This window comes from Cetorhinus maximus, chromosome 3 (genome assembly GCF_964194155.1).
Source record: "Cetorhinus maximus chromosome 3, sCetMax3.hap1.1, whole genome shotgun sequence".
NCBI lineage: Eukaryota > Metazoa > Chordata > Chondrichthyes > Lamniformes > Cetorhinidae > Cetorhinus > Cetorhinus maximus.
In genome coordinates, this window is record NC_135881.1 from 200,148,201 (window position 1) to 200,176,002 (window position 27,802).

The 27,802-nt window shown below is 41.0% G+C and overlaps 1 protein-coding gene across 5 annotated transcripts in view; it reads left to right on the top strand.

Moving 5' to 3' along the window:
* ulk4 (unc-51 like kinase 4) overlaps nt 1–27,802 on the top strand; it is a 411,327-nt gene that overhangs the window by 95,178 nt on the left and 288,347 nt on the right. For all 5 annotated transcript variants that reach the window (XM_078539600.1, XM_078539595.1, XM_078539598.1 and 2 more), the window contains one exon: nt 26,295–26,402. In XM_078539600.1, coding sequence (XP_078395726.1) covers nt 26,295–26,402 — 108 coding nt within the window. The remainder of the gene's footprint in view (nt 1–26,294; nt 26,403–27,802) is intronic.

A 27,802-nucleotide genomic window follows, 5' to 3' on the forward strand; every position in this document is an offset into this window, starting at 1 on the left:
GGGGTAGAGCACATCCCAGCGGGCCTCCACGGCATCCAGCAGTCGCTCGAGGGACTCATCGTTGAAGCCGGGGGCTGCAGTCTTTTTGCCTTTGCTGGCCATGTCTCCCAGGCAGTGGTGGTGAGCTGGTGGCGATAAGCACTTTGCTGGTGGCTGCCTTTTAAAGATGGCAGCCGGCGTGATGCAACAGCGGGCTGATGGCGAGCAGGCGAATGAGACCCCACCTGCCCATGGGAATGGCGTGTTTCGCGGGAGTGAATATATAATGAGGCAGGCTCGGGAAGACAGCGTGAAAACCCGCCATTTTCATCAGTGGCTAGGACTACATTTTACCTGCCCACTATCACATTTAGTGCAATTCTGGGAAAATTCCATCCTAAATGAGAGTACAGGTCCCAATAACAGACCGTTAAAGCGAAACAGTGGAAAGCAGGGCAACTTTAAATGGGGACTTACTGTTATTAAGGCATTTTAGTCAAATTATTTCTCCTTTTATTAATCATGTACATACTGTGAATAATTAGCTCCAGAATTCAACTTTAAAAACAACTTAAGCCGAGAAATTATTGTTGGAATATTAGCAGACAAATACTTGATGCATTTCTACAACATTCTTTTGTCTGCTATTTTATCATTGTTGGTCACCCATTTCAAAATGCTAGATATAAGAGAATTGAGCATTCATGTGGTATTTTCATTGCCAAATTTTTTTATTCATTCATGGGATGTGGGCATCGCTGGTTAGGCCAGCATTCATTGCCCATCCCTAATTGCCCTTGATTAGGTGCTGGTGAGCTGCCTTCTTGAACCACTGCAGTCCATGTGGTGTAGATGCATCCACAGTGCTGTTAGGGAGGGAATTCCAGGATTTTGACCCAGCAACAGTGGAGGAATGGTAATACAGTTCCAAGTCAGGATGGTGAGTGACTTGAAGGGGAACTTGCAAGTGGTGGTGTTCCCATGCGTCCGCTGACTTTGTCCTTCTAGGTGGTGGTGGAGGTTGTGGGTTTGGCAGGTGCTGTCTAAGGAGCCTTGGTAAGTTGCTGCAGTGCATCTTGTAGATGGTGTACACTGCTGCCACTGCCACTGTTCTTTCTCAGTTGTGGGCAAAGTGTGGCAAAGTAGCTGAATACAGGTGACACACAACAGTAATTTTAACGCGGAGAAGTCATTGCAATTCTAATGTTATTACATATTGCAGCAATTCTTGTGTTCCATTCAGTTTTCAAAGGGCTGATTTATCTGAATTAATGCCACTTACAAAACTAGGATTGGGGATTTGCTCAGAACTGCTCCAAAGACATTACTGGTCCAGATATTTGTGATTATACTGGAAATACTTTTGAGGCATGTTCTTGAGTGTGGTGGAATCTGTGCAAATAAAATGCAGTAAATAAAGAGTGGCACTGAAATGATTGACTTGACTGCACCAACTCTAAAAGATGCAAAACAAAAAATGGACTGTACAGCAGAGGCTAAAAAATTAGGAGCAGGAACCGATAAACAGACTGCATTGGATTTCATCCATACATTGAAGTAGTTCTGGAATAGTAGGATGTTACCATTTTAAAAAGGTACATTGACCCAGAGTTTACCATCTTGCAAGAAATATGGGAGAAGTAAATTTATTCCTGCATTTAATGAACACCTTTTCAAGTATCATATTGGAGGGAAAAAAGGCATTAAAATCTTCCCATTGTTGATAAATCTATTGCATTCTAGCATTCTGGAAGATACATTACCAGTATCAAACAAAATGACAGGTGCCTTGAAAGACTAGGTGCACTTTTGGAGTAAGTCACATATTGAACAACATGCAGCTAGTCTTAAATGGATAAACCAATTCTATTTTGATTGACAGTTTGGGAAGACAGCTGTAAAATCTGATTGCATTTCTCTAACAGTCATCTTTTATTTATATTTGTTAAATTATGCATATCGGTGTGTCCTAGGCAGGACTTATTGTATATATATATATATATATATATATATATACAATAAGTCCTGCCTAGGACACACCGATATGCATAATTTAACATAATTTTAAAAACAATATATATATATAAAAATTATATATATATATATATATAATTTTTATATATATATATATATTGTTTTAAAAATATTTTCTTCTACATGTCCTGAAGGTGACAACTCGTCATTGTCCCCACCTAAAGGCACAACAATTATTGCCTTCACCATAGTAAAATTGCCGCAAGAATTTCTCAGAGGTATATTTGGCCAAGAATGTTGCTGACCCACAGAATGAGTAATTGGGAGGGGTGACCAAAGAACTGGGCTCTTAGGCTTTAAAGAAATAGAGAGAGGTGAAGAGGCTTGATGATGGAGTTCCAAACCATAGGACATAAATGACTAAAGCACAGTGGCCAATCTGAAGAGAGGGGTGAAGTATACAAGAGTCCAAGGAATGCAGAGCTCTAGTAGTATTGTAAAACTGGAGAAGGTTACAGAGATCAGGAGACAAGAGGCCATGAAGGGATTTAAAATATTAAATTAAAGGCACTGGTGAACCAGAAGCCAATGAAGGTCAGCAAGAACTAGGTTGATGCATGTGCCAGACTTGATGCAGGCTAGGCTTTGGCCCATAAATAAAAATGATAGAAATTACAGCAGAGGTGGAGGGCACTGGTACAGTATGCCTGTGCAAGTTCTTGTTCTTTATCTGTCTTGTAAACTGTCCATAAGCATGAGTTCATCCAAAAGTCTGCTGTTAGTGTCTAAACTCTCAACAAGTGCCATTCACCCATCACCACTGTGCTCACTAACTTTCATTAGCTCCTGGTTAAGCAAATTCTTGATTTTAAAATTCTCATCTTTGTTTTCAATTCCTTCCATAGCCTCATCCCTCCCTATCTCTGTAATCTCCTTCAGTCCCACAACCCTCTCAGATACCTGCACTCCTGGACTTTTGAGCATCCCTGATTTTAATTAACCATTGGTGGCTGTGCCTTCAGTTGCTTGAGTCCTAAGTCCTGGAATTCCATCCCTAAACCTCTGTATCTCTATCTCGCTTTCCTCCTTCAAGGCAGTCCTTAAAAACCTACCTCTTTGACCAAGCATTTGGTCAAAGATATTTGGGACAATTATATACATTACTTACAAAGATATTAGGGACAATTATATACATTATCTGTCACATCACATATGCAAAAGCACAGAAAGACATGGCTTTTAGCTGTATATGTAATAAAGCAGGTTAAACGCTTCATTTTCAAAACAAACTGAAGTCTAGAGCACTTCATTATTACATTGTAAAACAATGCAGAGCAAATAAGATTTGACACAATATTCCATTCACTCTACCAAATATAACTTCAGTTGAAAGGAAAAAAATCATGTACTTCAATGTCAGAAAGCAAAATATTGTTACTGAAAGTGCTTTAAAAAGTAGAAAACTTTCTCGTGTATAGTGTAATACTTTGTATTAGAAATTAATTGTGAAACATTTTCTCCAAATTTTGTCTGTTGATGTATAAAAGTAACCTAGTAATGCTTTGCATTAATGAGAACTAAGCTGTTAGTTTGTGCTCATAATTTACCAAGATCTACTATTTTCACACAAGGATTGTCAAAATGGTTGGTTAAGTATATTTTCTATTCTTATCTTCAAGCAGTAGGAAGTCTTCATGTAACGTTACAGAGGTATTATATTTTTGAAATGCATCAATGTGTCAAAAAATGTGGATGTTGTAAAATGCATCTCATTTCTATTGCAAAGCTGATTTTACAGTACCAGTTCAAGAGAAGGAGAACTTATACATGTGTAGTTGTTTAAGTTGTTGTAGTTAGCAACTTTTAAGTTTATTATACCTTCTCCAATGACTGGGAATTAAAGCAAATGGTACGAATTGATTCATGTGTCAACATCAGTAAAATTGTTTTTTGTCTTTTTTAAAAAGCTGATTTCCAACATAAATTCCTATTTTCTTTAAGTGATAGATCAGTTTAAAAAAATTCTTCCCAAATTGGTTTGACCAAACTTCATATATTTGATTGATAAACAACTGACTTGGTCTACATTCCTTATGTTCCCTACTGACTGAGTGAACTTATCCCAAAGCATAAAAGGACAGTAGTGACCTTAATGGCCATTGGCAGTGCCATGTTTGTGCAGTATTTTAGTTGTAGGTGCACTTGAAGCATGTGATGCGCTGCAGCTTTGGAGAATGGAAGTCTAAATCTATGCGGGTAGATTCTGGTGTAGGTATACCTGCTGGGCGATGCAACCAGAGTTGCCAGGCATTTCTCTATCAGTTCTCCTTTAACTCATCTAAAAGGTAAAGACATAGCTGGGGGTGGGGGAAGGGGATGAGGGGGGTGAGAGTTGCCACAGGGAAACCCACTGTGACATAATTGCAGGTCCAAAACAGCTGCCATGAAAGGTTTTTGGAAAATCTCTGAGCAGTATAAAGCAGCCTCATCCAAAAAAATGTAGAAATGGTGTGGAAGTTGTTCAATTTTTTTTCAGAGCTTTTGAAATTTTTTTTGGAATCAGAAACTCAACATCATTAATGAAACATTTAATGCTTTACCTCATGTCCCTGTTGAGACTGTATCATTTAAATGGAAATTGGATGTGGTTATGACAATGGAGAACATACAAGGAAAGAACAAAGAAATAGGATTAGAGCAACAACAGCTTATAATTTACGTAGCACCTTTAAATAATATGTCCCAAGGTACTTGATGTTATCAAACAAAATATGACACCGAGCCACATAAGGAGATATTAGGGTAGATAACCAATCATTTTGACAAACCTTGTGTGAAGATAATAGATCTTGGTGTGGGAAATTATGAGCACAAACTAACAGTTTAGTTCTCATTAATGCAAAGCATTACTAGATTACTTTTATACATCAACAGACAAAATTCAGAGAAAATGTTTCACAATTAATTTCTAATACAAAGTATTATACTTTACATGAGAAAGTTTTCTACTTTTGTGAAGCACCTTCAGTAACAATATTTTGCTTTCTGACATTGAAGTACATGATTTTTTTTCCTTTCAACTGAAGTTATATTTGGTAGAGTGAATGGAATATTGTGTCAAATCTTATTTGCTCTGCACTGTTTTACAATGTAATAATGAAGTGCTCTAGACTTCAGTTTGTTTTGAAAATGAAGCGTTTAACCTGCTTCATTACATCTGCAGCTAAAAGCCATGTCTTTCTGTGCTTTTGCAGATGTGATGTGACAGATAATGTATATAATTGTCTGATTAGTACTGCATTGACTCTGGCCAAAAATTAGGATATAGTGTCTTCTGATCTCAATGTAATAATGGAAAAATAACTACATAATTGTGTCCAGTAATATAACTGTTACAGGGAAGGCAATCCAGTAGCAGTAATACACTTCAGTCAGAGGTTTCAAGTTTGAATCCTCTTCACTATCATTTGAACTTCTCATTGGGTGAATTTTGTCAGTTTCCGACTGAGTTCCTATGGACTGGAGAGCTATAAACTGCAAGAAAGTGACAAAGCAATTAATAAGCAACAATGTTTGCTTTCTGACATTGAAGTGCATTGTTTTTAAAGCTAACATCATAGATTTTAAGAAGTATTTTAAGAAAAAAGAGTAGTAAAGGAAAGTCAGGGACCATTAAATGTAGGCGCAGATGAGACTATGTTGAGACTAAGGAAAAAAATGGCAGACTTGTTAAATGTATTTTCACAATGGAGAAAGTGGAAAATGTGCAAACAATACAAGGAAACCTAAAATTAAGTAGAGGGGGTGGACTTTGTGGATTTAATCTAAGTATGAAAATGGCAATGGAGTAAATAATGATTCTTGAAATAGATAAACCAGCAGGACCTGATGGTTTCTGCTCAAAGGATTAAAAGAAATAGGTGAGAACATTTAAAATACTTTAATCATAATTTTCCAAATTCTGAGGAAATGGGCCCATATATTAGAAAATCCTGAATGCCACTTCATTATTTAGGAATAGAGGGAGAGAGAAATCGGGTAACTCAACCTGTCAATTTAACATCAATTGTGGGGAAAGTACTGGGATTTATCATCTAGGACAAAGTAATACCTGGATAACTTTAAAAGTACATATATATTTTCCCCTGACTGGAACTAACAAAGTTTATCTCTATACACGGATGAGAAGAATTATTTTTCACTTGCTCTGGTTTTTCACCAGCAAGGCCTTGAGACAGGAATCATTGATCCATCTTGTGTTGCATTGGCTTGTCAAATGTTTTCTTACGTAAGGCACTTTGACGCTGGTGCTGCAGGAGAGGGTGACAATGTGGATACCCATGATCTCTGGCTCCTTCCACTTCATCACTCTTGACGTGTGGCCCTGTTGTAATTTCAGTGGATAAAAGGTTTTTGTTTTTCGTTTGCCTGACTTTTGGTGTTTGATCCCACAAAAGTTGGATCCCTGATGCAAAGTAATATTTTCTTTTATTGAAATGAAACTTAGAAATAATATTATGTGTAAGTTGCAGATGTGACTTTTAAAACTGTCTCAGACATTTGGAGCTCAATTGGGTGAAAGGCTGCATGCACAAAGTACTCTTCAGTGAAGCTTCCATTTTGGGTCTGGTGAGAATTCATCTGTAAGCAATATGTACAGATCATTGCTGCTGTAGTCCATACATCTGCATCTGTCAGAGATTGTTCTGCAACATTATCCATACAACTTAACTGCTATAGCAGTCCACAACTGATGATGCCTCAGCAGAGATGGGAAAGCAAGTTTAAAATTCTATACCAGTACCATCATGAAAACCTTGCATAGTTACCAGACGAAATGCTGTAGATATGGTTCTTTCAAAGTTTTATACATGCTGTGTGATTGCTTTCAGATGTCAATCTTAGAAATCTGTACTTGTCTTTGTCCAACAATGTGAGAACGTGCTATTAGGAGTTCCACTGAGTAATTGTCCAATGTGCCTCAGAGAAGCTTTATAGCTAAATTGGGTATCAACAAGGAGGATAGACTGACTTCTTGTGGCAGTCCACAGACACCTCATGAAATGAAAAGATCAGCAGCCACTTGAATATTTTTATCAGGTCAAGGTAATCAGTGACTGCATTTCTTTTGAACATCATAACTATAATAACGTGCAATGCTCTCCAGGCTGGTGTCCCCCCGACCCTACCACCCTTTGTAAACTTGAGCTTATCCAAAACACTGCTGCTTGCATCCTAACTTTCACCAAGTTCCACTCACTCACTGCTCACCTATCACACCATTTGCTCAAGTAGCCATTCTTCTTGTGTTAAACTTGACAGATAATGTTCACAGGTCATTTGACCTCGAGCTTTGCAACAGAGCCTGTCTTCATTTATTGCTTTTTCAGCCAGAGTCACTAGACCTGCTCAGGATAATAAACCTTAGCTGTCTTTTACCATCCGAAACTCAAAGCCTCAATGTCATGCCCCTATAACTGCCCAGCCTGATTTCAGTTAACTCAGCATAGACTGGGAATTCAACATGACCTTCCTGGTATAAATGACTTGGCAATCATGAGATGAACTCACTGAGTCAACAGGAGGGGAGCTCTTGAAACCTGTCCTTGATTAAGGATAGAGAAATTGGTCTCTGTTCGTTGACTGCTGAAAGCCTTGTACAGGACAAGCAAATAAATAGCATATGCAGTGCACAGCCTGAAGATATAATGGAAGGGGAATGTTTCAATGTGACATTCCTGCCCTGAGGGTGTGACCCATTATGGTTTACTGTTTACTGAGAATACATTTACTGTATGCAAGGCCTGCTTTATATTCTTTATGCAAGGAAATCATTCCACCCTGATTATATTGTGTTCCACATGACAGCTTTGGATAAAGAGTGCCTTAATTGTATGTTTGTGTACTGGGAAATTGAGTAAAGGCAAAATAGAAATAAAGGTTAACAAATTTGGATTCGCTGGGTAAGGTTGGTTAACACATATGGTAGCCAAACAATGTAAAGCTTGTACACTAGCCTTGCAGATTGAAAAAAAGAAAATGCTTAAAAAAGAATATCTTATTTTCAGAACAGTTAGATAGTTAGAACCATAGATCCATAGAAAAGTTACTGTGCAGAAAGAGGCCATTCAACCCATTATGCCTGCGCCAGCCATAAAATGAGAAAAAAGAAGCTAGCCGCTCATTTTTAATCCCACTTTCCAGGACCCGGTCCATAGCCTTGCAGGTTTTAGCACTTCAGGTGCATATCCAGGTACCTTTTAAATCAGTTCTGAGAAATTATGTCGTTATGTAATTTCTCAGTAGCCCCACAGCATTCATTTATATTCATTTCGAATAAACATATGGCTAGATTAAAAAAAAATAATTTTATGTTGCTTTCTGACCATAAAGTTGAAATTTTGAACTTGAACAGATGTGAGGCAATAGCAAGTGTATTGACAAATTTGGGGCAATAATAATTGGAGATGCCCAAGTATTTTAACAACACCTGATAGGCACTTAATTCCATCAGGCCACCCCAGAGAACTGACAGGAGATCCCCATTGTTTTTCCAACCATTGGGCAAGAATCCCATCAGGTCCATTAAATCCCATCCACTACTTATGTGTGTAAAGGGATACCTTACCTCACATTTAGCAAAGTTACAGCAACAGAGCAGGAGCAGCTTCACAGAAACTTCTGGTCTATGAGTCTTCACTAAGAAATGCCCCCAATATTTCCCCCAAAGGCAAAGAATAACTTTTATAGTTAGTGCACTCATCATTTTAACTCAATTGAGGAATCAGATGAATCATTATAAAAAAACCTATAGCTAAATAGATCTGGGAGCAGGTAAAGTCTATTCTGTGCATAAAATTTTCACTCTGAAATTGATTTCATCAGTGGAACACCAGTATGAAAATAACAATTTTGCTTTTATTGAAACCATCTGTATTTGCAGAAAATTGCAGCATTGGCCTCAATTTTTATGCAGACTGAGAGGTTCTCTGTCCTAGTTAAAATGTTTGCAGAGGCCTGGATCTGGAGGTCCTGCCCCCGAACCTGGAGCCCACCGTTTCGCAGGGTGGGGTACATGGCAGGTCACACTTTACACATCCGTGGTTCAAAAGGGTAACTGCGTGTGCTAAAGGGCAAAAGCTTTCAGACTGATCTGATTTTGGCTAGTGGGATGTCCAAAACATGACTTGTGCACTTTAGACCTGGTAGGAGAAAGTCTAAAGTTAGCGGAGTTATTTGAAGAGGTGGGGTACCCCTTTGGTGAGGTAGGCTGCCCTTTTGGATATGGTCCCAGGGCACCTTTGGGAGAGGGAAGGTGCCCTTTGGCATAAATGTATGTAAGAAGTGGATAAAAACATTGGAACGGTCAAATGGAACTGTCAAGCTGTCAAATGATTTAAATCTCGTGCCCTTTAAATATTTGAAAAAAACTCTCTGCAGTTTAAAAAATCAGTGCTTGTTATTTCACTTTGTCTGTTGACACAAGCCTGAGGGTTAGCATTATAGGATTAGTGCTGCGTGACTGATTTCACAATCTGTTATTATAATAGTGGGGTGCCTGTCAATTCACAGTTTAATTGACAGCTCCAAGTGCTTATAAAGTGTCTGAAATGGGACTAAGAATGCAAATGCTTGTGGTTATAAGGGATTAAGTATTTGAAAGAGGTTAAATGTAGTGAATGGGCTGTAATCAATGAGAGTTTTTTAAAATAGTAAATTCATCTTTAAGAACTTTATTTAATCTCAGCCTGGGTCCTGTGGTCTGCTCATGGTGGATCTGGGTAAGTTGGTATGGTAGCTGTAAGGGAAAAGAGTGGTAGGTCAGAGCATGGGTTGGCACTAAGTTGACATAAGGGCTGTGAAGGACCATGGGAGTGGGTGGAGGGGCATAGGTTGACATTGGGGGTACGTGGGCCCATGGGGGGGGCAGTGGGTGGAGGGACATAGATTGACATGGAGGGTATAATGGGCTATGGGGTGTGAGGGGGGCATGGGGTGGTATGGATTAACATTAATGCAGCATGGGGTGTGTGTGGGTTAGTGTGTGGCGGGGGAGTGGTGGTGTGAGGATTTGTTAAATATTTGTTAATGAGACATGGGCATCACTGGCTAGGTCAACAATTGCTGCCCATCCCTAATTTTCCCTTGAGAAGGTAGTGGTGAGCTGCCTTCTTGAACCACTGTAGTCCATGTGGTGTAGGTACACCCACAATGCTGTTAGGGAAGGAGTTCCAGGATTTTGACCTAGCGACAGTGAAGGAACGGCGATATATTTCCAAGTTGGAATGGTGAGTGGCTTGGATGGGAATTGCAGGTGGTGGCGTTCCCATGTGTCTGCTGCTCTTGTCCTTCTAGATAGTAGTGGTCATGAGTTTGGAAGGTGCTCTCTAAGTAGGCTTCGGTGCTGGAAGAAGTGAACGTTTGTGAATGTGGTGCCAATCAAACAGGCTGCTTTGTCCTTGATTGTGTCAAGCTTCTTGAGTTGTTGGAACTGTATTCATCCAGGCAAGTGGAGAGTATTCCAACACACTCCTAACTTATGCCTTGTAGATGGTGGATAGGCTTTGGGGAGTCAGGAGATGAGTTTCTCGCCACAGGATTCCTAGCCCCTGACCTGACCTTGTAGCCACAGTATTTATATGGCTAGTCCAGTTCAGTTTCTGGTCAGTGGTAACTCCCAGGATGTTGATAGTGGGGGATTCAGTGATAGTAATGCTATTGAATGCCATGGGGCGATGGTTAGATTCTCTCTTGTTGAAGATGGTCATTGCCTGGCACTTATATGGCGCGAATGTTACTTTGCACTTGTCAGCCCAAGCCTGGATATTGTCCAGGCCTTGCTGCATTTGGACATGGACGGCTTCAGTATCTGAGTGGTCGCGAATGGTGCTGAACATTGTGCAAAGTGTGAGGGATGAGTACTGGAGGGCCCTTTTTTGTTTCGTTCTTTTTTTCACAGCTAGGACAAAGTTCCGGAGCACCATTGTGGGTCCTTCCCCCCCCCCAGCCCAACTCTGCACCCGGCAGTCCCGATGACGTTCTGGTGCACTATTTCCCTGGTCGGGTTTGCAGTTCTGGGAATTGTCCTGACTCTGCGCTTCCAATCCAGGAGCTGAAACTTAGGCCATCGTATTTTTTTAAAACTCAATTTCTTCCTCCTTTGTTTTTATGAACATAAAGAATATAGGTACCTGAGAATGGAGCAGTCTTTCCATTTTGATCATCAGTGTCCCCAGCTTAATTGTTATCCACATATATGTCCTTTAATTTTAATGTCAGAAGTGCATAAAATGAGCTTATGCCCACTTTGCCACTAATTTAGCAATTGTATTCAATTTGTACTGTAAATATTTGCCCTTTGGGAACTGGATTCAGATTGCTCAAGCTTATTTTACATAGAGATTCATGTGTAGGGAAAAACTTAAATCCTGTTTTGAAATTCTAAGGTGAAAGAACCATGTGCCATTTCATTGTATTGCCAGTTTCCAATGGTATGGAGCTGCACTGACTGCTAAGCAGCAAAAGGTCTGGCAAGTAACTGTAAAAATAAGGAGAGTGATCTTGAAAGCTAGAATGTTTTCTACATCTGTCTTTTTTTTGACATGTATGTTCCATTATTGTGTTCAATTTAGGAAGAATGTGCTTTCCTTTTTGGACTTGACAGTTGGCAAAGATGTAGCTCAGGAGGAACTGTCATGATTTCAAAACATAATTTCAAGTTAAAGCACAAATAAGTGATATGTCAATTGACGAAGTGGGAAATGGGCTAAACGCAGTCACGTTGATTTGCAGTGTTGTTGTGGAATCTCTTACATTTAATTGGCTAATTATAACATAAAGCTTTTATTTTATTTTTATTATTTCACCAAACTTTAAGCAATAATCCACAGCAGAATATGTTGTTTATATGTAAAGGCTAGTGGAAAACAAGATGCACACAAAACTGTTTTGTCGAAGAGTCATCAAAAAAAGACATGTGGAAAACATTCTCGCTTTCAAGATCACGCTCTTCATTTTTACCCACGACATAGGTAGAAAGAGGGATGAGGCCCTGCAAGCAGAATTTAGGGAGCTAGGAAGCGGATTAAAAAACAGGACCTCAAAGGTAGTAATCTTTGGATTACTTCCGGTGCCACGCGCTAATGAGTATAGAAATAGGAGAAAAAACAAAAACAGAATTACCTGGAAAAACTCAGCAGGTCTGGCAGCATCGGTGGAGAAGAAATCAGTTAACGTTTCGAGCCTTCACGGCCCTTCGGCAGAACTGAAGCATAGTTAGGAGAAATATAAGCTGGTTTAAGGTGGGGGGGGTGGGGGGAGAGAGAAGTTGAGGGTGTGGTGATTGTGGAGATAAGCAAGCAGTGATAGGAGCAGATAATCAAAAGATGTCACAGACAAAAGGATCAAAGAGGTGTTGAAGGTGGTGATATTTGTCTAAGAAAAGTGCTAATTAAGAATGGAAGACAGGATACTCAAAGTACAGCTCTAGTGGGGGTGGGGTGGAAAGACTAACAAGGTTTTAGTTTTAGATTTAAAAATAATGGAAATAGGTGGGGAAAGAAGAATCTATATAAATTATTGAAAAAAAAGGGGAGGGGGGAGAAACGGGGTGGGGATGGGGGGAGGAGGAGTTTAAGATCTAAAGTTGTTGACAATAATTTATATAGATTCTTCTTTCCCCACCTATTTCCATTATTTTTAAATCTAAAACTAAAACCTTGTTAGTCTTTCCACCCCACCCCCACTAGAGCTGTACTTTGAGTGTCCTGTCTTCCATTCTTAATTAGCACTTTTCTTAGACAAATATCACCACCTTCAACACCTCTTTGATCCTTTTGTCTGTGACATCTTTTGATTATCTGCTCCTATCACTGCTTGCTTATCTCCACAATCACCACACCCTCAACTTCTCTCTCCCCCCGTCCCCCCCACCATAAACCAGCTTATATTTCTCCTTTCTCCTAACTATGCTTCAGTTCTGCCGAAGGGCCGTGAAGGCTCGAAACGTTAACTGATTTCTTCTCCACCGATGCTGCCAGACCTGCTGAGTTTTTCCAGGTAATTCTGTTTTTGTTTTGGATTTCCAGCATCCGCAGTAGCTTTTAACTTTTTGTTTTTATAGAAATAGGAGGTTAGTCTAAGTGGATGCGTGGCTAGAGAGATGGTGCAGGAGGGAGGGCTTTAGATTTTTAGGACATTGGGATGGTTTCTGGGGGTGGTGGGACCTGTAGAAGGCAGACGGGTTGCACCTGAACCGCAATGGGACCAACATCCTTGCGGGGAGGTTTGCTAGTGCTGTTGGGGAGGTTTCACACTAACTTGGCAGGGGGATGGGATCCTGAGAGGAGGTTCAGCAGGGGAAGATGCACAGCCAAAATTAGAAGAGAGAGCAAGTGAGTCTGGAAGGCATAGAAATTATGGGCCAGTTAAGGCACAAGGGAGTTTGGCAAGGTTGGATGATATTTACTTTAATACAAGGAGTCTGACGAATAAAGCAGATGAGTTGAGGGCACAAATTAACACTTGGAAGTATGATGTCATTGCTGTCACAGAGACATGATTGAGAGAGAGGCAGGATTGGCAGCTCAATATTCCAGGATATAGGGTCTTCAGGCGAGAGAGGGAAGAAGGTAAAAGAGGAGGGGGTATCGCAATATTGATCAAGGAATCAATTACAGCAGTAAGGAGGGATGACATCTTAGAAGGCTCCTCAAATGAAGCCATTTGGGTAGAACTTAAAAACAAAACAAGAGCAATCAAATTGCTGGGAGTGTACTATAGGCCTCCAAACAGTCAGAGAAATAGAAGACCAGATATGTAGGCAAATTTCAGAGAAGTGTCAAAATAATAGGGTAGTAATAATGGGGGATTTCCCCCAACATTAACTGGGTTAGTCATAGTGTAATAGGTTTAGAAGGAGCGGAGTTCTTAAAATGCATCCAGGAGAGCTTTTTAAACCAGTATGTAGAAGGTCCTACAAGAGAGGGGGGCAGACTTAATTTTAGGGAATGAAGCCGGGCAAGTGGTAGAGATACCAGTGGGGGAGCATTGTGCAGATAATGTTCATAACTCTGTTAGATTCAAGGCTGTTATGGAAAAGGACAAGGATGGGCCATAAATTCTGAGGGACAGAATGAATCTACACTTGGAGAGGCAGTGATTAATCAAGGACAGTCAGCATGGTTTTGTTAAGGGGAGGTCATGTCTGACCAATTTGATTGAATTTTTTGAAGAGGTTACCAGGTGTGTAGATGAGGGCAATGCATTTGACGTAGTCAAATGGACTTCAGAAAGGCTTTTGATAAGGTCCCACATGGGAGACTGATAAAGAAGGTAAGAACCCATGGGATCCAAGGCAATTTGGCAAATTGGATCCAGAATTGGCTGAGTGGCAGGAAGCAGAAGGTGATGGTCGAGGGGTGTTTTTGTGACTGGATGCCTGTGTCCATTGGGGTTCCACAGGGATCGGTGTTGGGTCCCTTGCTGTTTGTGGTATATATAAACAATTTAGACTTGAATGTAGGAGGGTTGATCAGTAAGTTCGCGGATGCACAAAATTGGCAGGGTGGCAAATAGTGAGGAGGATGGCCTTAGATTACAGGAGGATATAAACGGGCTGGTTAGATGGGCTGATCAGTGACAAATGGAATTTAATCCGGATAAGTGTGAGGTGATACACTTGGGCAGGACAAACAAGGCACGGGAATACACAACGAATGACAGGACCCTGGGAAGTACCGAGGATCAGAGGGACCTTGGTGTGCATGTCCACTGGTCTCTTAAGGTAGCGGGACAGGTACATAAGGTGGTTAAGAAGGCATATGGGATACTTGCCTTTATTAGCCGAGGCATAGAATATAAGAGCAGGGATGTTATGCTGGAACTGTATAAAACGCTGGTTAGGTCACAGCTAGAGTATTGCGTGCAGTGCTGGAATCCGCATTATAGGAAGGATGTGATTGCACTAGAGAGAGTGCAGAGGAGATTTACCAGGATGTTGCCTGGGCTGGAGAGTTTTAGTTATGAGGAGAGATTGGATAGACTGGGGTTATTTTCCCTGGAGCAGAGGAGATTGAGGGGGTACATGATTGAGGTGTATAAAATTATGAGGGGCATAGATAGGGTAGACAGGAAGGAACTTTTCCCCTTGATGAAGGGATCAATAACCAGGGAGCATAGATTTAAGGTGAGGGGCAGGAGGTTTAGAGGGGATGTGAGGAAGAATTTTTTCACTCAGAGGGTGGTGGGAATCTGGAACTCTCTGCCTGAAAGGGTGGTAGAGGCAGAAACCCTCAACATTTAAGAAGTATTTGGATGTGCACTTGCGATGCCATGGCGTACAAGGCTATGGGCCTAGTCCTGGAAAATGGGATTAAAATAGTTCAGTACTTGCTTGAGCAGTGCAGACTTGATGGGCTGAAAGGCCTTTTTCTGTGTTGTAGACCTCCATGACTCAACCAATCTATCCCTTTTCAGTCATCTTTCATGCAGAAGCTTTGGAGTGACAGAGCAAGATTTGCCAAGAAGATTGAGGAGCTAGTGAATGTCATTTAAATTAGATGGGGGAGGGAAGAAGAGGAAATTGGATCCCAAACAAGCTTGTTGACAGAGTGAATGTTAACTAATTGACAAGTGTGAACATAGAATGGCACTGTTTTTGCTCTGATGCTGCCAGCAACAGAGAAACACTGACTGCTTTGCGTGGCAAGTTACTGATAGTGCGAACTGATAACATTGCAGTGAGGGAAACTGGGCATCTGGGACTTGAACAAACAGGGCTAGCAACTGTGTATCTCCCTAATCCATCAGATTGAAGGATTGTGAAATAAACTGAAAGACTATGGAAGGAGGAAGTGTAAATTAGAATGGCAGAATTCCCTGTCAAATCAGGTACTGAAAGAAATAAAAGAGTGGGAACAAGATTGGGTTAAGAGAGAGAAAGTGAAAGGAAAAGTTTTTAAAAAGAAATTTGATATTTTTAAAAATCTTCAACAATTAATGCCTGAAGAAATGAGAATCCACCTTTTTAACAGTTAATTTTCAGCGCCCGTGAGGTTGATTGCCAGTAACTAACATATCATATTGTTAAAAGGGTACCTTTGCTTGTGATAAGGTTCAACTTTGTGACAATTTTAATTTGCATCTACCGTGAAAATACATCAATTTCATATGATTCAATGCTGAGGCAGGCTGCAAGAATCCCTTTTTGTGAAGCTGACTCACTCAGCAGCTTTTGAGCATTGGCATTTAATTGCTCGTCTGACCCCGAATTTGCTGTACCATTTACACTTAAATAACAGCAAAAGTCATTAGCCTCATCATTATTTTGACAGCAGAATCTGGGCCAAGATGTCGGAATTGAGACTGCTTTGGCTGTAGGCAGGGACATCAGAAACATTGTTAATCCCTAAAAATGTTAATGAATATGGTATAAAGGGGTTTTAAGTATTCAGAAAAGTTATTCAAGAGCAGAGGTGGCGTACCTGTCTATGTTAGGAATACCTGCTAGGATAAGGAAGTGATCCTATAAGAGAAGTTAAATTACACAAAAATGTCCAACCTGAGTAATTCATTAACTTTGAAGAGAACAAAGCTAAAAGTAATGTATGTTACAGACCACTAGGTCATAACAAGAAGATAAAGAGTTTTGTTTTTGAAGAAATTGGAAGGATGTGTAAAAATGGGTAGATTATATTAGCTGAGGTAAGATAATTAGCTATTGTTCACGAGGGACCATAGGCATCTCTCTTCATTAGAGAGAGACAAGTAGTTACATAGTTTGAAGTCCATCAAGCGTGGAGCAAGGCAAGGAGGCAGACCTGCATGAACTACCACAGCTGGTACAGGAGAACCTGCACAGTTGGCATCATTCTGCACCACAATATGGCCATTACCAGCACAGCTAATTGACCCCCACAAATTGTATTACTGGGGGTTTTAAATTAATTAAATACAAATTGGAAATGCCCTAGTGTTTCAGAGTCCAAGGTAACAAAACTGCATGACCACTTTGTGAGCTGTATGTCAAGGAAGCTATGAAAGGCAACATACATACTGATTTGGGAATGGTTAGTGACCCAGTTAACACACAGAGAGTACAAGTTACACCATTATTAGTGGATAGAACCATAGAATGGTTACAGCACAACAAAGAAGCCATTTGGCCTGTTGTACCCAGGCCCTCTGCAACAGCAGTTCACCTAGTGCCACTCCCCTGCCTTTTCCCCTTAGTCATGCATATTTTTCCTTTTCAGATAATGATCCAATTCCCTACTGAATGCCTCAATTGAACCTGCCACCATCACACACTCAGGCAGTACATTTCAGATCCTAATCACCTGTTGCGTAAAATAAGTTTTTCCTTATGAAACCCCTGCTTCTTTTGCCAGTTACCTGAAATCTGTGGCCTCTGGTTTTTGATCTATCCACCAATGAAAACAGTTTCTCCCTATTTATTCTGTCAGGACCCTTCATGATTTTGAATAGCTTTATCAAATCTCCTGTCAACCTTTTCTTCTCCAAGGAGAACAGTCCCAGCTTCTCCAATCTATCTATCTAACCAAAATCCCTCATTCCTGGAGCCATTCTCATGAATCTTTTCTGCACTTTCTCCAATGCCTTCGCATCTCCTTTCATGGATGCTTTAAAAGGTGTTTCCCCAAAGTCACCTGTGAACAATGTATTTGTATGTGTGGATGTATTTCCTTATTCCTGGAGTGAGAAATTCAATTTAAAATAACTCAGCAGCGAAGCCTTTTTACCTAAAAACGAAAAGGATTAGTTTATTTCACACTATTGCTCAGGAAGTTACTTAAGAAAAGATTAAGTTACTAACGCATACACATAAAGATTAGTTACAGATGAAGATAAAATGATACTTATAAAAATGGAATCAGTCCAGTATTTATTGTTCGAAGGAGGCCTGATAGTTTCTGAAGACGGAATGCTGCGTTGTCTGAAGTGAAGGCTTTGAGGTTGTAGGATTGTCTCCACAGCTGCGATTGTCTCCACAGTTGGTTTTTTGGAGGTTGCTTTCACAAGTAGCTTAGTAGATGGAATCAGGTTTGCAGGAAGGAGAGAGGGTTCCTTGCTTCTAGTTCTGCAGTTGCAGCACTTTCAAACTGCCCAGTTACTTACAGCCGACCACGAGCTGTTTTTGGATGTCTCTCCTCCTCTCCTTGGGTTGAAGCTCTTGTCTGCTTCCCTGAAGATGTTTCTCAGATGGTTCTCTGTGGATCTGCCTTTTGTAACTACTGTCTCAACAATGCTGAATCATGTTCCAAATAAGGAAACTGGTTAGAATCATGGCCAGCAAACGAGATGCACACCTGCATGATGCACTTAGATGTTCAGTGCAAACCCTTTCTTATTCCAAAGATGCCAGGATGGTGATGGGAGTAAGCAAAGCAATGTGGATGCAGCCTGTGGCACCTTGGATCCTGGGGAAACTGCAATGTGGGCAAAGTCTTGTGCTCTGTCATTCTGGTTTCACTCTGTCCACTAGGAAAGTGATGTGGGTTTTCATCCTGGTGTAGAGGGTTTTGGTTACTTCCCAAATACACAGCAAACTGGGAGATGTTGCTGATGTCACCTGCTGGAACCTGGAAGAATCATGTTGCATAAGACTTCATGATCATGGTGTCTTGACAGCCATAAGCTGTGCTGTCCGTGCCGTTGTTTGAGTCTGCAGTTGTGGCTCGAGCAGGTGACACAGCTCGGTGACAGCCTCCTTAATGAAGTGATCACACCTCATACAGTGCCTTTCAGTGAAGTTGAGGTCTGAAGTGCTACAATGTGTATGGTCTCGTATACATATAATTCTGCTCCATGAGTGCCCTCTTCCTCTTTTTCCTAAAAGCTGCTCCTGTTCTCTCATCTTTTTTGTTGCTCCTCCAGTCCCAAAAGCAGAGCTATCAGGCTACCCACGATTACAATAAAACCGTTTTCATGGCCAACATGATCAGTCTAGCACCAGAAAAATCTTATTAGGAGCAATCTCAAATTAGTTGCAGAATGCAGAAAGTAAGCAATGAAAAACAGAAGTTAATCAGCAGCCTGAAAGTACAAAACAGCCACAAACCTTTACGCAGTGGATGTGCTGATTCAATAGCGCTGATGCAGAGTATTTGCTGCCTGTTAGCAGCATGATTTGCTAAGTGGGTTATCGTGTAGTGAGTCAGACACTGGGGCAAATCAATTTCACAAAAAGGACCTGTAACAAATGTAGGGCCTTTATTTAAATATTATAATGAACCTGTTGATTATCTCTTGCTCACACCCTGGATGCCTATGGAGGAGCCCAACCTAATACAGAGGGCAACATGCCTCTAGCACGGAATGAATGGGTGCACAATGTCTGCCATATTGGATCCATTGTAAGCCTGTACAGTGGATGTATCACATCTAGTGACTAGGCTGAGGTTTTTTATGGGAAGCAGATGAAAATAAGTATAATCCAGCTGATAGTTGTTTGTTCATTTACAACAAAATTTGTCTCAAGAATCCTTTAGTTTTGAGTTGCAAATATTCAATCAGAAGCAGATGACTGTGTATTTATCAGGTAAGCTCCTCAAAAGCATTCACAGGGACATTCACTTTTAAAGAAACAGAGGAACTGTGTTTAGCAGCTGTTTATATCACATGGTGAGCGAGGCTCCTGTGCAAGAATACTTCTGGACACGCATTCTCCATCGTTTGAGGGACCCCTGTCTCCAACAGATGATAGTGGAATCAAACCCACACTGAACGTGTTAAATCTAATTGCTGACACATTCTGTGAGACACAGCCTCATTTAAATATCATAATTATCCGCCCGCCCCTTGAGCAGTTACTCATGTGACCCCAAACCCATGGTTAAACTGGAAGTAGGTTCTCAGGCGGGTTGGGGTCAGATTCCACATTGTTAGCAATTTAATCCTGCCCCCCTCCCCCCACACCAGCAACCCTTTCCTGCCCATACTAGGGTGATTAAATTACTCCTATAGTTTCAAATGTGTTGCCACACCATCCTTTCATCTCTCTGACATGACTTTGAATCCACCTCGGTTATCAGTATACTTAATAGTGCTTATTCGAATTAAATCAGTGCTGGTTAAAATAATGGACTTAGTTATCAGGAATGGACTTGAGGATTAATTGTATGATAATCTATTAGCTGTAGCAGCTGCTACAGTTGAAAAAGGATAGGTCCTGGACAAATTTATAACAACAGCTTAAATTCAGAAGCTTATTACAAACTGCTCAAAATTTATTGATGATATTGAACTGGTGTAGGGACCGGAAAGGATAAGTTCAATCTGAAGAGGTTGACTAGGTTCTATGCATATTAGGTAAACTAGGAAATTGTGCGGAACAATGACAAAGGTATTTTAGAGTCCATTATTACGGATGAGATTTCAGAATACTTGGAAGTACATGGTAAAATAGGGCGAAGTCAGCATGGTTTCATCAAGGGGAGGTCATGCCTGACAAATCTGTTAGAATTCTTTGAGGAGGTAACGAGTAGGTTAGACAAAGGAGAGCGAATGGATGTTATCTACTTGGACTTCCAGAAGGCCTTTGACAAGGTGCCGCACAGGAGGCTACTCAGTAAGATAAGAGCCCATGGTGTTAGAGGCAAGGTACTAGCATGGATAGAAGATTGGCTGTCTGGCAGGAGGCAGAGAGTGGGGATAAGGGGGTCCTTCTCAGGATGGCGGCCGGTGACTAGTGGAGCTCCGCAGGGGTCAGTGTTGGGACCACAACTTTTCACTTTATACATTAATGATCTAGATGAAGGAACTGAGGGCATCCTGGCTAAGTTTGCAGATGATACAAAGATAGGTGGAGGGACAGGTAGTATTGAGGAGGCGGGGAGGCTGCAGAAGGATTTGGACAGGTTAGGAGAATGGGCAAAGAAGTGGCAGATGGAATACAACGTGGGGAAGTGTGAGGTCATGCACTTTGGAAGGAAGAATAGAGGCGTAGACTATTTTCTAAATGGGGAGAGAATTCAGAAATCTGGAGTGCAAAGGGACTTGGGAGTCCTAGTCCAGGATTCTCTTAAGGTTAACTTGCAGGTTAAGTTGGTAGTTAGCAAGGCAAATGCAATGTTGGCATTTATTTTGAGAGGACTAGAATATAAAAGCAGGGATGTGCTGCTGAGGCTTTATAAGACTCTGGTCAGACCACATTTAGAATATTGTGAGCAATTTTGGGCCCCGTATCTCAGGAAGGATGTGCTGGCCCTGGAGAGGGTCCAGAGGAGGTTCACGAGAATGATCCCAGGAACGAAAGGCTTAACATATGAGGAACGTTTGAGGACTCTGGGTCTATACTCGATGGAGTTTAGAAGGATGAGGGCGGATGTGATTGAAACTTACAGAATACTGAAAGGCCTGGATAGAGTGGACGTGGGGAAGATGTTTCCATTAGTAGGAGAGACTAGGACCCGAGGGCACAACCTCAGAGTAAAGGGAAAACATTTTAGAACAGAGATGAGGAGAAACTTCTTTAGCCAGAGAGTGGTGAATCTGTGGAATTCATTGCCACAGAAGGCTGTGGAGGCCAGGTCATTGAGTGTATTTAAGACCGAGATAGATAGGTTCTTGATTGGTAAGGGGATCAAAGGTTACTGGGAGAAGGCGGGAGAATGGGGTTGAGAAACTTATCAGCCATGATTGAATGGCGGAGCAGACTTGATGGGCCGAATGGCCTAATTTCTGCTCCTATGTCTTATATTCTTATGGTCTTATTACATATAGGTTGGCATCATACATATTCCAAAACTCCAAATGGAGAATTGGAATTTTAAAAACTGAGATGCATAGGTTTTTGTTAGGGAAGAGTGTTAAATGATATGGAGTAAAGGCAGATAAACAAAGTTGGATACAGATCAACCACGATCTAATTGAATGACAGAGCAGGCTCCTGTTCCTGTGCCCCTGTGAATAATGTTGAAGTTGTTGAGGAGCAACCTGAAAAAGATCTAGAAGTTTTAGTACCCTCTGCTCTATGTATCGAACCACCATGGAGCATCAATCGGCAAAGCTGATAGGATTCTGCACTCTATAGTCAAAACAGCAGAAGCTGGAAGAAGTCACAGTTAAAATACACAGTGCTCTGGCAAGATTACATCTACCTTGCTTACTTTTCAGAGAAGATCAATAAGACTGATACAGCGAAACTCTAGTAATGAAGAAAGATGAGAATGTTGGTCTTAATGAGTGGAACCTCATAGAAGTCAACAGCTTAGAGGAAGTACAGTGGGAACTATACTTGAAATTAAACCTGAACAACAGGAAAAAAGGAGCACTGGTTCATACTCATGAAAGCCAAAATTAGGACTGATTTTAGGAAGTTTTTTTCACTCATAGGCTAACTGTCAAATGAAATAGACTTCCATGTATGGTAATTGAACCAAAGACCTGAGATCATTTAGGAAACTGTTGGATGCTGTGACAGGGTCTCTTAGGTCTCTCTTAATAGAGGAGCCAAATGATTTTCTTTTTATATCTATCCTGTGGTCTTGATATGTTCGAGCATTCATCACTTTCACTTTTCCTCTGCTGACTCTGAGGTTCCTGTCAAATTAGCTTGACTGTTTCAATCCAGTTCATATTAGCCTTGGCCTTAAAGCATTTACTGAGTTGTGGGCGCTGCTGGGACTGTAAGCAGGCCCACAAGTAACTTTGATGGATTCCAGACCCAGGTAAGCCCCTGGCTTTTAGGGTGGAGAGGGATTGGGCAGCATAGGGAAGGGTCATGAGGGGAATGGGCAGGTGGACTTTGGAGGCCAGGCGGGGAGGAACAAAGGGGGAAGGGGGTAACGTATTGGGGGGTGTGCCCCCAATGCGCAAAGGGCATCCCCCACCGAATGCAGCTCCCCCCACTTCCCAGCTTTCCAAGGATTTTTTCAAAAGCAGGCTCCTCAGTCTCGTCTGCCTGCCCATACTAACTGTTCTGTGGCATGGGCAGTGTGAATTATGGGTCACTTGGCTTATTAACAAGCTCATTTACCCATTAATTATTTTTTTAAAAAATGGCAGGCGAGCTGCCGTATTATGGGGACTGGGTCAGGAGTGGGCAGGAAGGCAGTGGGCTTGCCACTCCTCAAAAACATGCCGGGCTTGGGGGGGGATGAAATCCAGCCCCATATAGAACTTGGTCTATTCAGCCATTAACTGTGTTTAAACAGATATTTTGTATTGAGGCTTATGACTGGCAGGCATGTATGCACAAATTAAAGATGTCGCTAAAACCACTTCAAGAAATGTGAATGAACAGCCTGTCTGTTTATAAAACTTCCAGTGGTTCTACTGACAATGATTAATTAACCATGAACCAGCTTGGAGAGAGAGAGAGAGACCATGCATGCCTCTCCCCACAACTCATATGGGGTAGGCCTCGAATTGAATACAATTAGGGTACCAGATGTTCAGGGCCATCTGAAAGGCTCAAATGTCTTGTGTTAGTAGATTTTTTAAATAGTCCTTGAGGGTTAGAAAACAAAGAAAAGAATATGTTGGCACCCACACAGTACTGTAAGTTTTAAATAAAATCTATACTTAATACGTATCAGTCCTTTATAGCCTCCAGTCTTGGTGAATTGCAACGTTTATTTTCTGGTCGCATCTAGTTGCACAAGGTCACCATGTCAGGAGACAGCACAATTAACCCAATACATATATACGAACATACATACAAATTAGGAGCAGGAGTAGGCCACTTAATTCTTGGATGAGATCATGGCTAATCTGATTGTAACCTCAGCTCCACATACTCGCCTACCCCCAATAACCTTTCACCCTCTTGTTTATCAAGAATCTATCTACCTTTGCCTTAAAAGACTCTGCTTCCACCACCTAATGAGCAAGAGAGTTCCAAAGACTCTCAGCCCTCTCAGAGAAAACATTTCTCCTCATCTCTGTCTTAAATAGGCGACTCCTTCCACCACCTAATGAGCAAGAGAGTTCCAAAGACTCTCAGCTCTCTCAGAGAAAAAATTTCTCCTCATCTCTGTCTTAAATGGGCGACTCCTTATTTTTAAACAGTGAACCCAGGTTCTCCCATGAGAGGAAACATCCTCTCCACATCGACCCTGTCAGGACACCTCAGGATCTTATAATCTAAAAGCAACTGAAAATGACCTATACACAAAAGCACAAAGTATTAGAAGCTACGCACTGGATAGACCTGCAATCTGCAGGATTTTTGATGTCTATTTTTTCCTTCTGAGACCTTTCATTGAATATTGTTTGGTCATTTTATTTATTGTTATTAACAGTGGGAAGTAGTCAAAGAAATATTTATGACAATATAATATCAGTGCATACCCCTAATAGGCAATGGCTCCACTTGTGTAGTTAAGCAACCAAAAAATGAACCAGGATCGAGCTAAAAGGCTTCTGCAAATGCAAGGAAAAGTGAAAATACAATGGACTGGGAGAGCTATATAAAGAAACAGAGATACAAAGAAAGTAAGAAGTGCAAAAAGGAATATTAAAAATGTTGAGAAGTCAGCAAAGCTAACAGCAAAAGTTTTTTATAAGTTTATTAAGAGAAAGAAAGTGGTAACTGAGAACTTGTGCCATTTAAAGACAGATGTACACAAGACGATAATGGACAATAAAGGAATTGTAGGCTTATTAAATTAGCACTTTGTATTCATTCTCACAGTGGAGGAAAAGCACAAAATACCAGTGATGCAAAGGAACCCAAAAATCCACCAAACAGGAGAATGTAGTGGATTTAATATAAGAAAAGGAATGATGAGGAGGAATATAATGAGACTTAAGATAGTCAAATTTACAGGATTTAAGGATTTCCAACTCAAGAGTAGTGAAAGAAATAGGTGTAGAAATTGCAGATGTGTTAGTCATAATTTTTTGAAGCTCTATAGATCCAGGAATTGTGCTTTTGGATTGGAATTTGCAATCGTCACTTCATTATTTAAGAAGGGAGGGAGGGCGAAACCAGGTAACTGCAGACCTATCACTTGTGAGGAAATTACTGGAATCTACCATCAGAAATGGTGACTGAACACTTGGGCAAACATTCCAAGAGAATCAACATGGATTTGTGTTGGTTAGGTCATACCTGACTAATCTAGTTGAATATTTTGAGGAGGCCACTGGTAGATAGTGGGGTGCCTATGCATGTTGTCTATCGGGACTTCCCAAATGCATTTGATAAGGTTCCACATTAGAGATCATTTGCAAAAATGAAAGTGTACAGATTCTAGAGTATCCTTGTGACATGGGTTGATAATGCATTGGGAGATAGGAGACAGAGGAGAGATAAAGGAAATGTTCCCTGGTTGACTGCGTGTGACATTAATGACTTAGATGATTGAAAAGGTTTGCAAATAACATTAAAATTATAATATCATTCCATTCCTAAACTATATGTTCTCTTTTGGCTGAATTAATATTAACTGCCATCCCATATTCATCTCTGACAGTAAAGTACTTCCTGTGCTATAATTTCTGTAACTTTTTAAAATCGAAAGGCAATGTTAAGCTTACAGTGTGCAACATTTCAAGGATGTATTTCACTAGTGAAAGTTCGAAAGCAGGCTTTAGGAAAGGAGGAACAAGTCAATTTACTTGGGCATTACGGAGATTGCACAGGTTACTAGCTTTACCAGATCCAGTTATGCATGAACACTAAAGTTAAGATTGTAATATTGTTTATCCTTAAATATGAGTTGCCTGTTTTGTGGAAATTGAACAATAAAAATTAGTGCAGAGGCGACAAACATTTTGTTTTCGTGAGCTACATGGGTGCATTCATGAAACCTTAGGAGCAACATATCTGGGGTAGGAGGGTGAAATTAGTCCATGCAATAGTGAAAGGAAAACAAAATTTAGACATAAACGGTAAAGATAATTGGATGGTGTGTGAAAAGGGCTCCTGATTTGCTCTGAGCTCACTTCACTCTACAGGTGTGGGCCAATTTCATCCCTTTGCATTTGTTTTGGGCACCAGACCTCTGGAAGGATATATTGGCTTTCAAGGGTGTGCAGTGCAGACTCACTAGATTGTTACCAGGGGGTCTAAGGATTAAATTTTGAGGGCAGGTTGCAAAAGAGTTTACAGTCTATACTGTTAAATGCAAGTCCTTTTTCAAAGGAAAAAATGAATTGGTGGAAAATTCAAACTAAACTACTTCAAATTTACGAGTCATCTGCAATTCCTCAGACTTGGCATTCCTCATCGTAAAGAACAGAGCAATTTACGCAAAAGAAAAATAGAACAAAGATACATAGCCATATGAAATGTACTGCTGGAAGTATTCTTTCTAATATACTTTCATAAAATGTAACCTATGCTGTTTAATGGTCCTTTCTTTACACTTCAGGCTGTCACAGTATTAACTGAGCTGACACGTGAGAACTTCAGGAACACTAAACTGAAACATTGCCTGATACCTGCACTAGGAGAGGTCCTGTACCTTGTGGCCAACCAGGTAGGAGACACTGAGATTATGAAAATTTGTACCTTCCTAATTCTGCAATAGAATACTATAGGGTTATAGCTGATGTAGATGATAATTGATTGGGGAAAAAATGAGAAAAGGAGGTTGGGTGCTGTGAATTGAACCATAATTACATGTAAGGATGAAAAATGGGGTTGAGTATTACCTGCGGATGGATTACACAATGAAAAGCCCATTGGCACAGCCAACCAGAAAGCTGGCTACCCTGCAGTAATAATATGCTGATAGTGGGACTCCTGCCCCTCAGGGACAGTAAGTCCTGTCCTAAAGAGCTGCTGGCCAATATGATTCAGTGCCAGAAGCAGCCACTGCTAGGATTACAAGTGGTTACCGAGAAGGAAGTGTCTCCCAGACTTGAATGTAAGTCCAGGCTTTTTGATCGGGCAGAGATTGGCAGCAAGAGGGAGGGTGGGGGAGGAGGGGGTCAGGTTTTAGAGGCCAAAGGGGAGGCACAAGGAAGGGAAAGTACCATTTTGAGGGTAGGGTTGTCTCCAGTGGCCACAAGGGACTTCTCAAAGGAGGTAACCCCCCTTTCTCAACAGCAGCCCGCTCTGTCATAGCAACAGGCTGGCTGGCTGCCTTTCTTCCGCCTCCCCCAGCAGCACGTATTATAGTGGTAGAGGTAGAATGAGGTCCTTAAGTGAGCATTAATTGGCCATTTAAGGGCATCAATAGCCCTAAGGTTGAGTGGGCTGTGTGGTGCCTTACCCGTGCCCCCGTAATATGGGGGTCAGGTCGGGGTGGGTGGGAAGGCAGTGGGCTGGCCACCTGCTTTATTTTTCATGGCCCCCCAACTTCAAATACACTAGGAGGGGATGGGGGCTGTAAAATTCACTCCATGGTACAAGAACCATCTTACAAGAGGATTAGATTTACAATCACTGGAATAGCTGCTGCCAGTATCATGTGATCATCATTTAATGTGAGTTCAAACTTTATGCTTCCATGCAAAGGGTCTGCATTTGCCTGGTTTTGCATTGGAAACTAACTTCACATTCTAGTACTATCAGAGATTTCGTTAATGGGCTCACTATTCCACTGGCAGTGATTAAGAGTGGGGCTACAAATTTTAGACTCTGTGGGATCATACAATTTGAATGCTTTTGCCTACAAGCAGCAGGCAAAGTTTGAACTCCTGTTAAATGTAGATCAAGTCAGGTTGGAAGTAACTATTTTGGTGATTGTAGGTCTAAGACTGTAAGATGGTTACAACTAAATGTTCTTGCACAGTGGTTCTTGAGGCACTTCCAGATGTCCATCAATCAGGAAGTCACTGATGCCTTAAGATGCATTGTGAACTGTAATGACAGGCAAATCTCCAAACCCATGCTGTGACATTCAACCCCTTAAGCCTGTTCCATCACCTAATT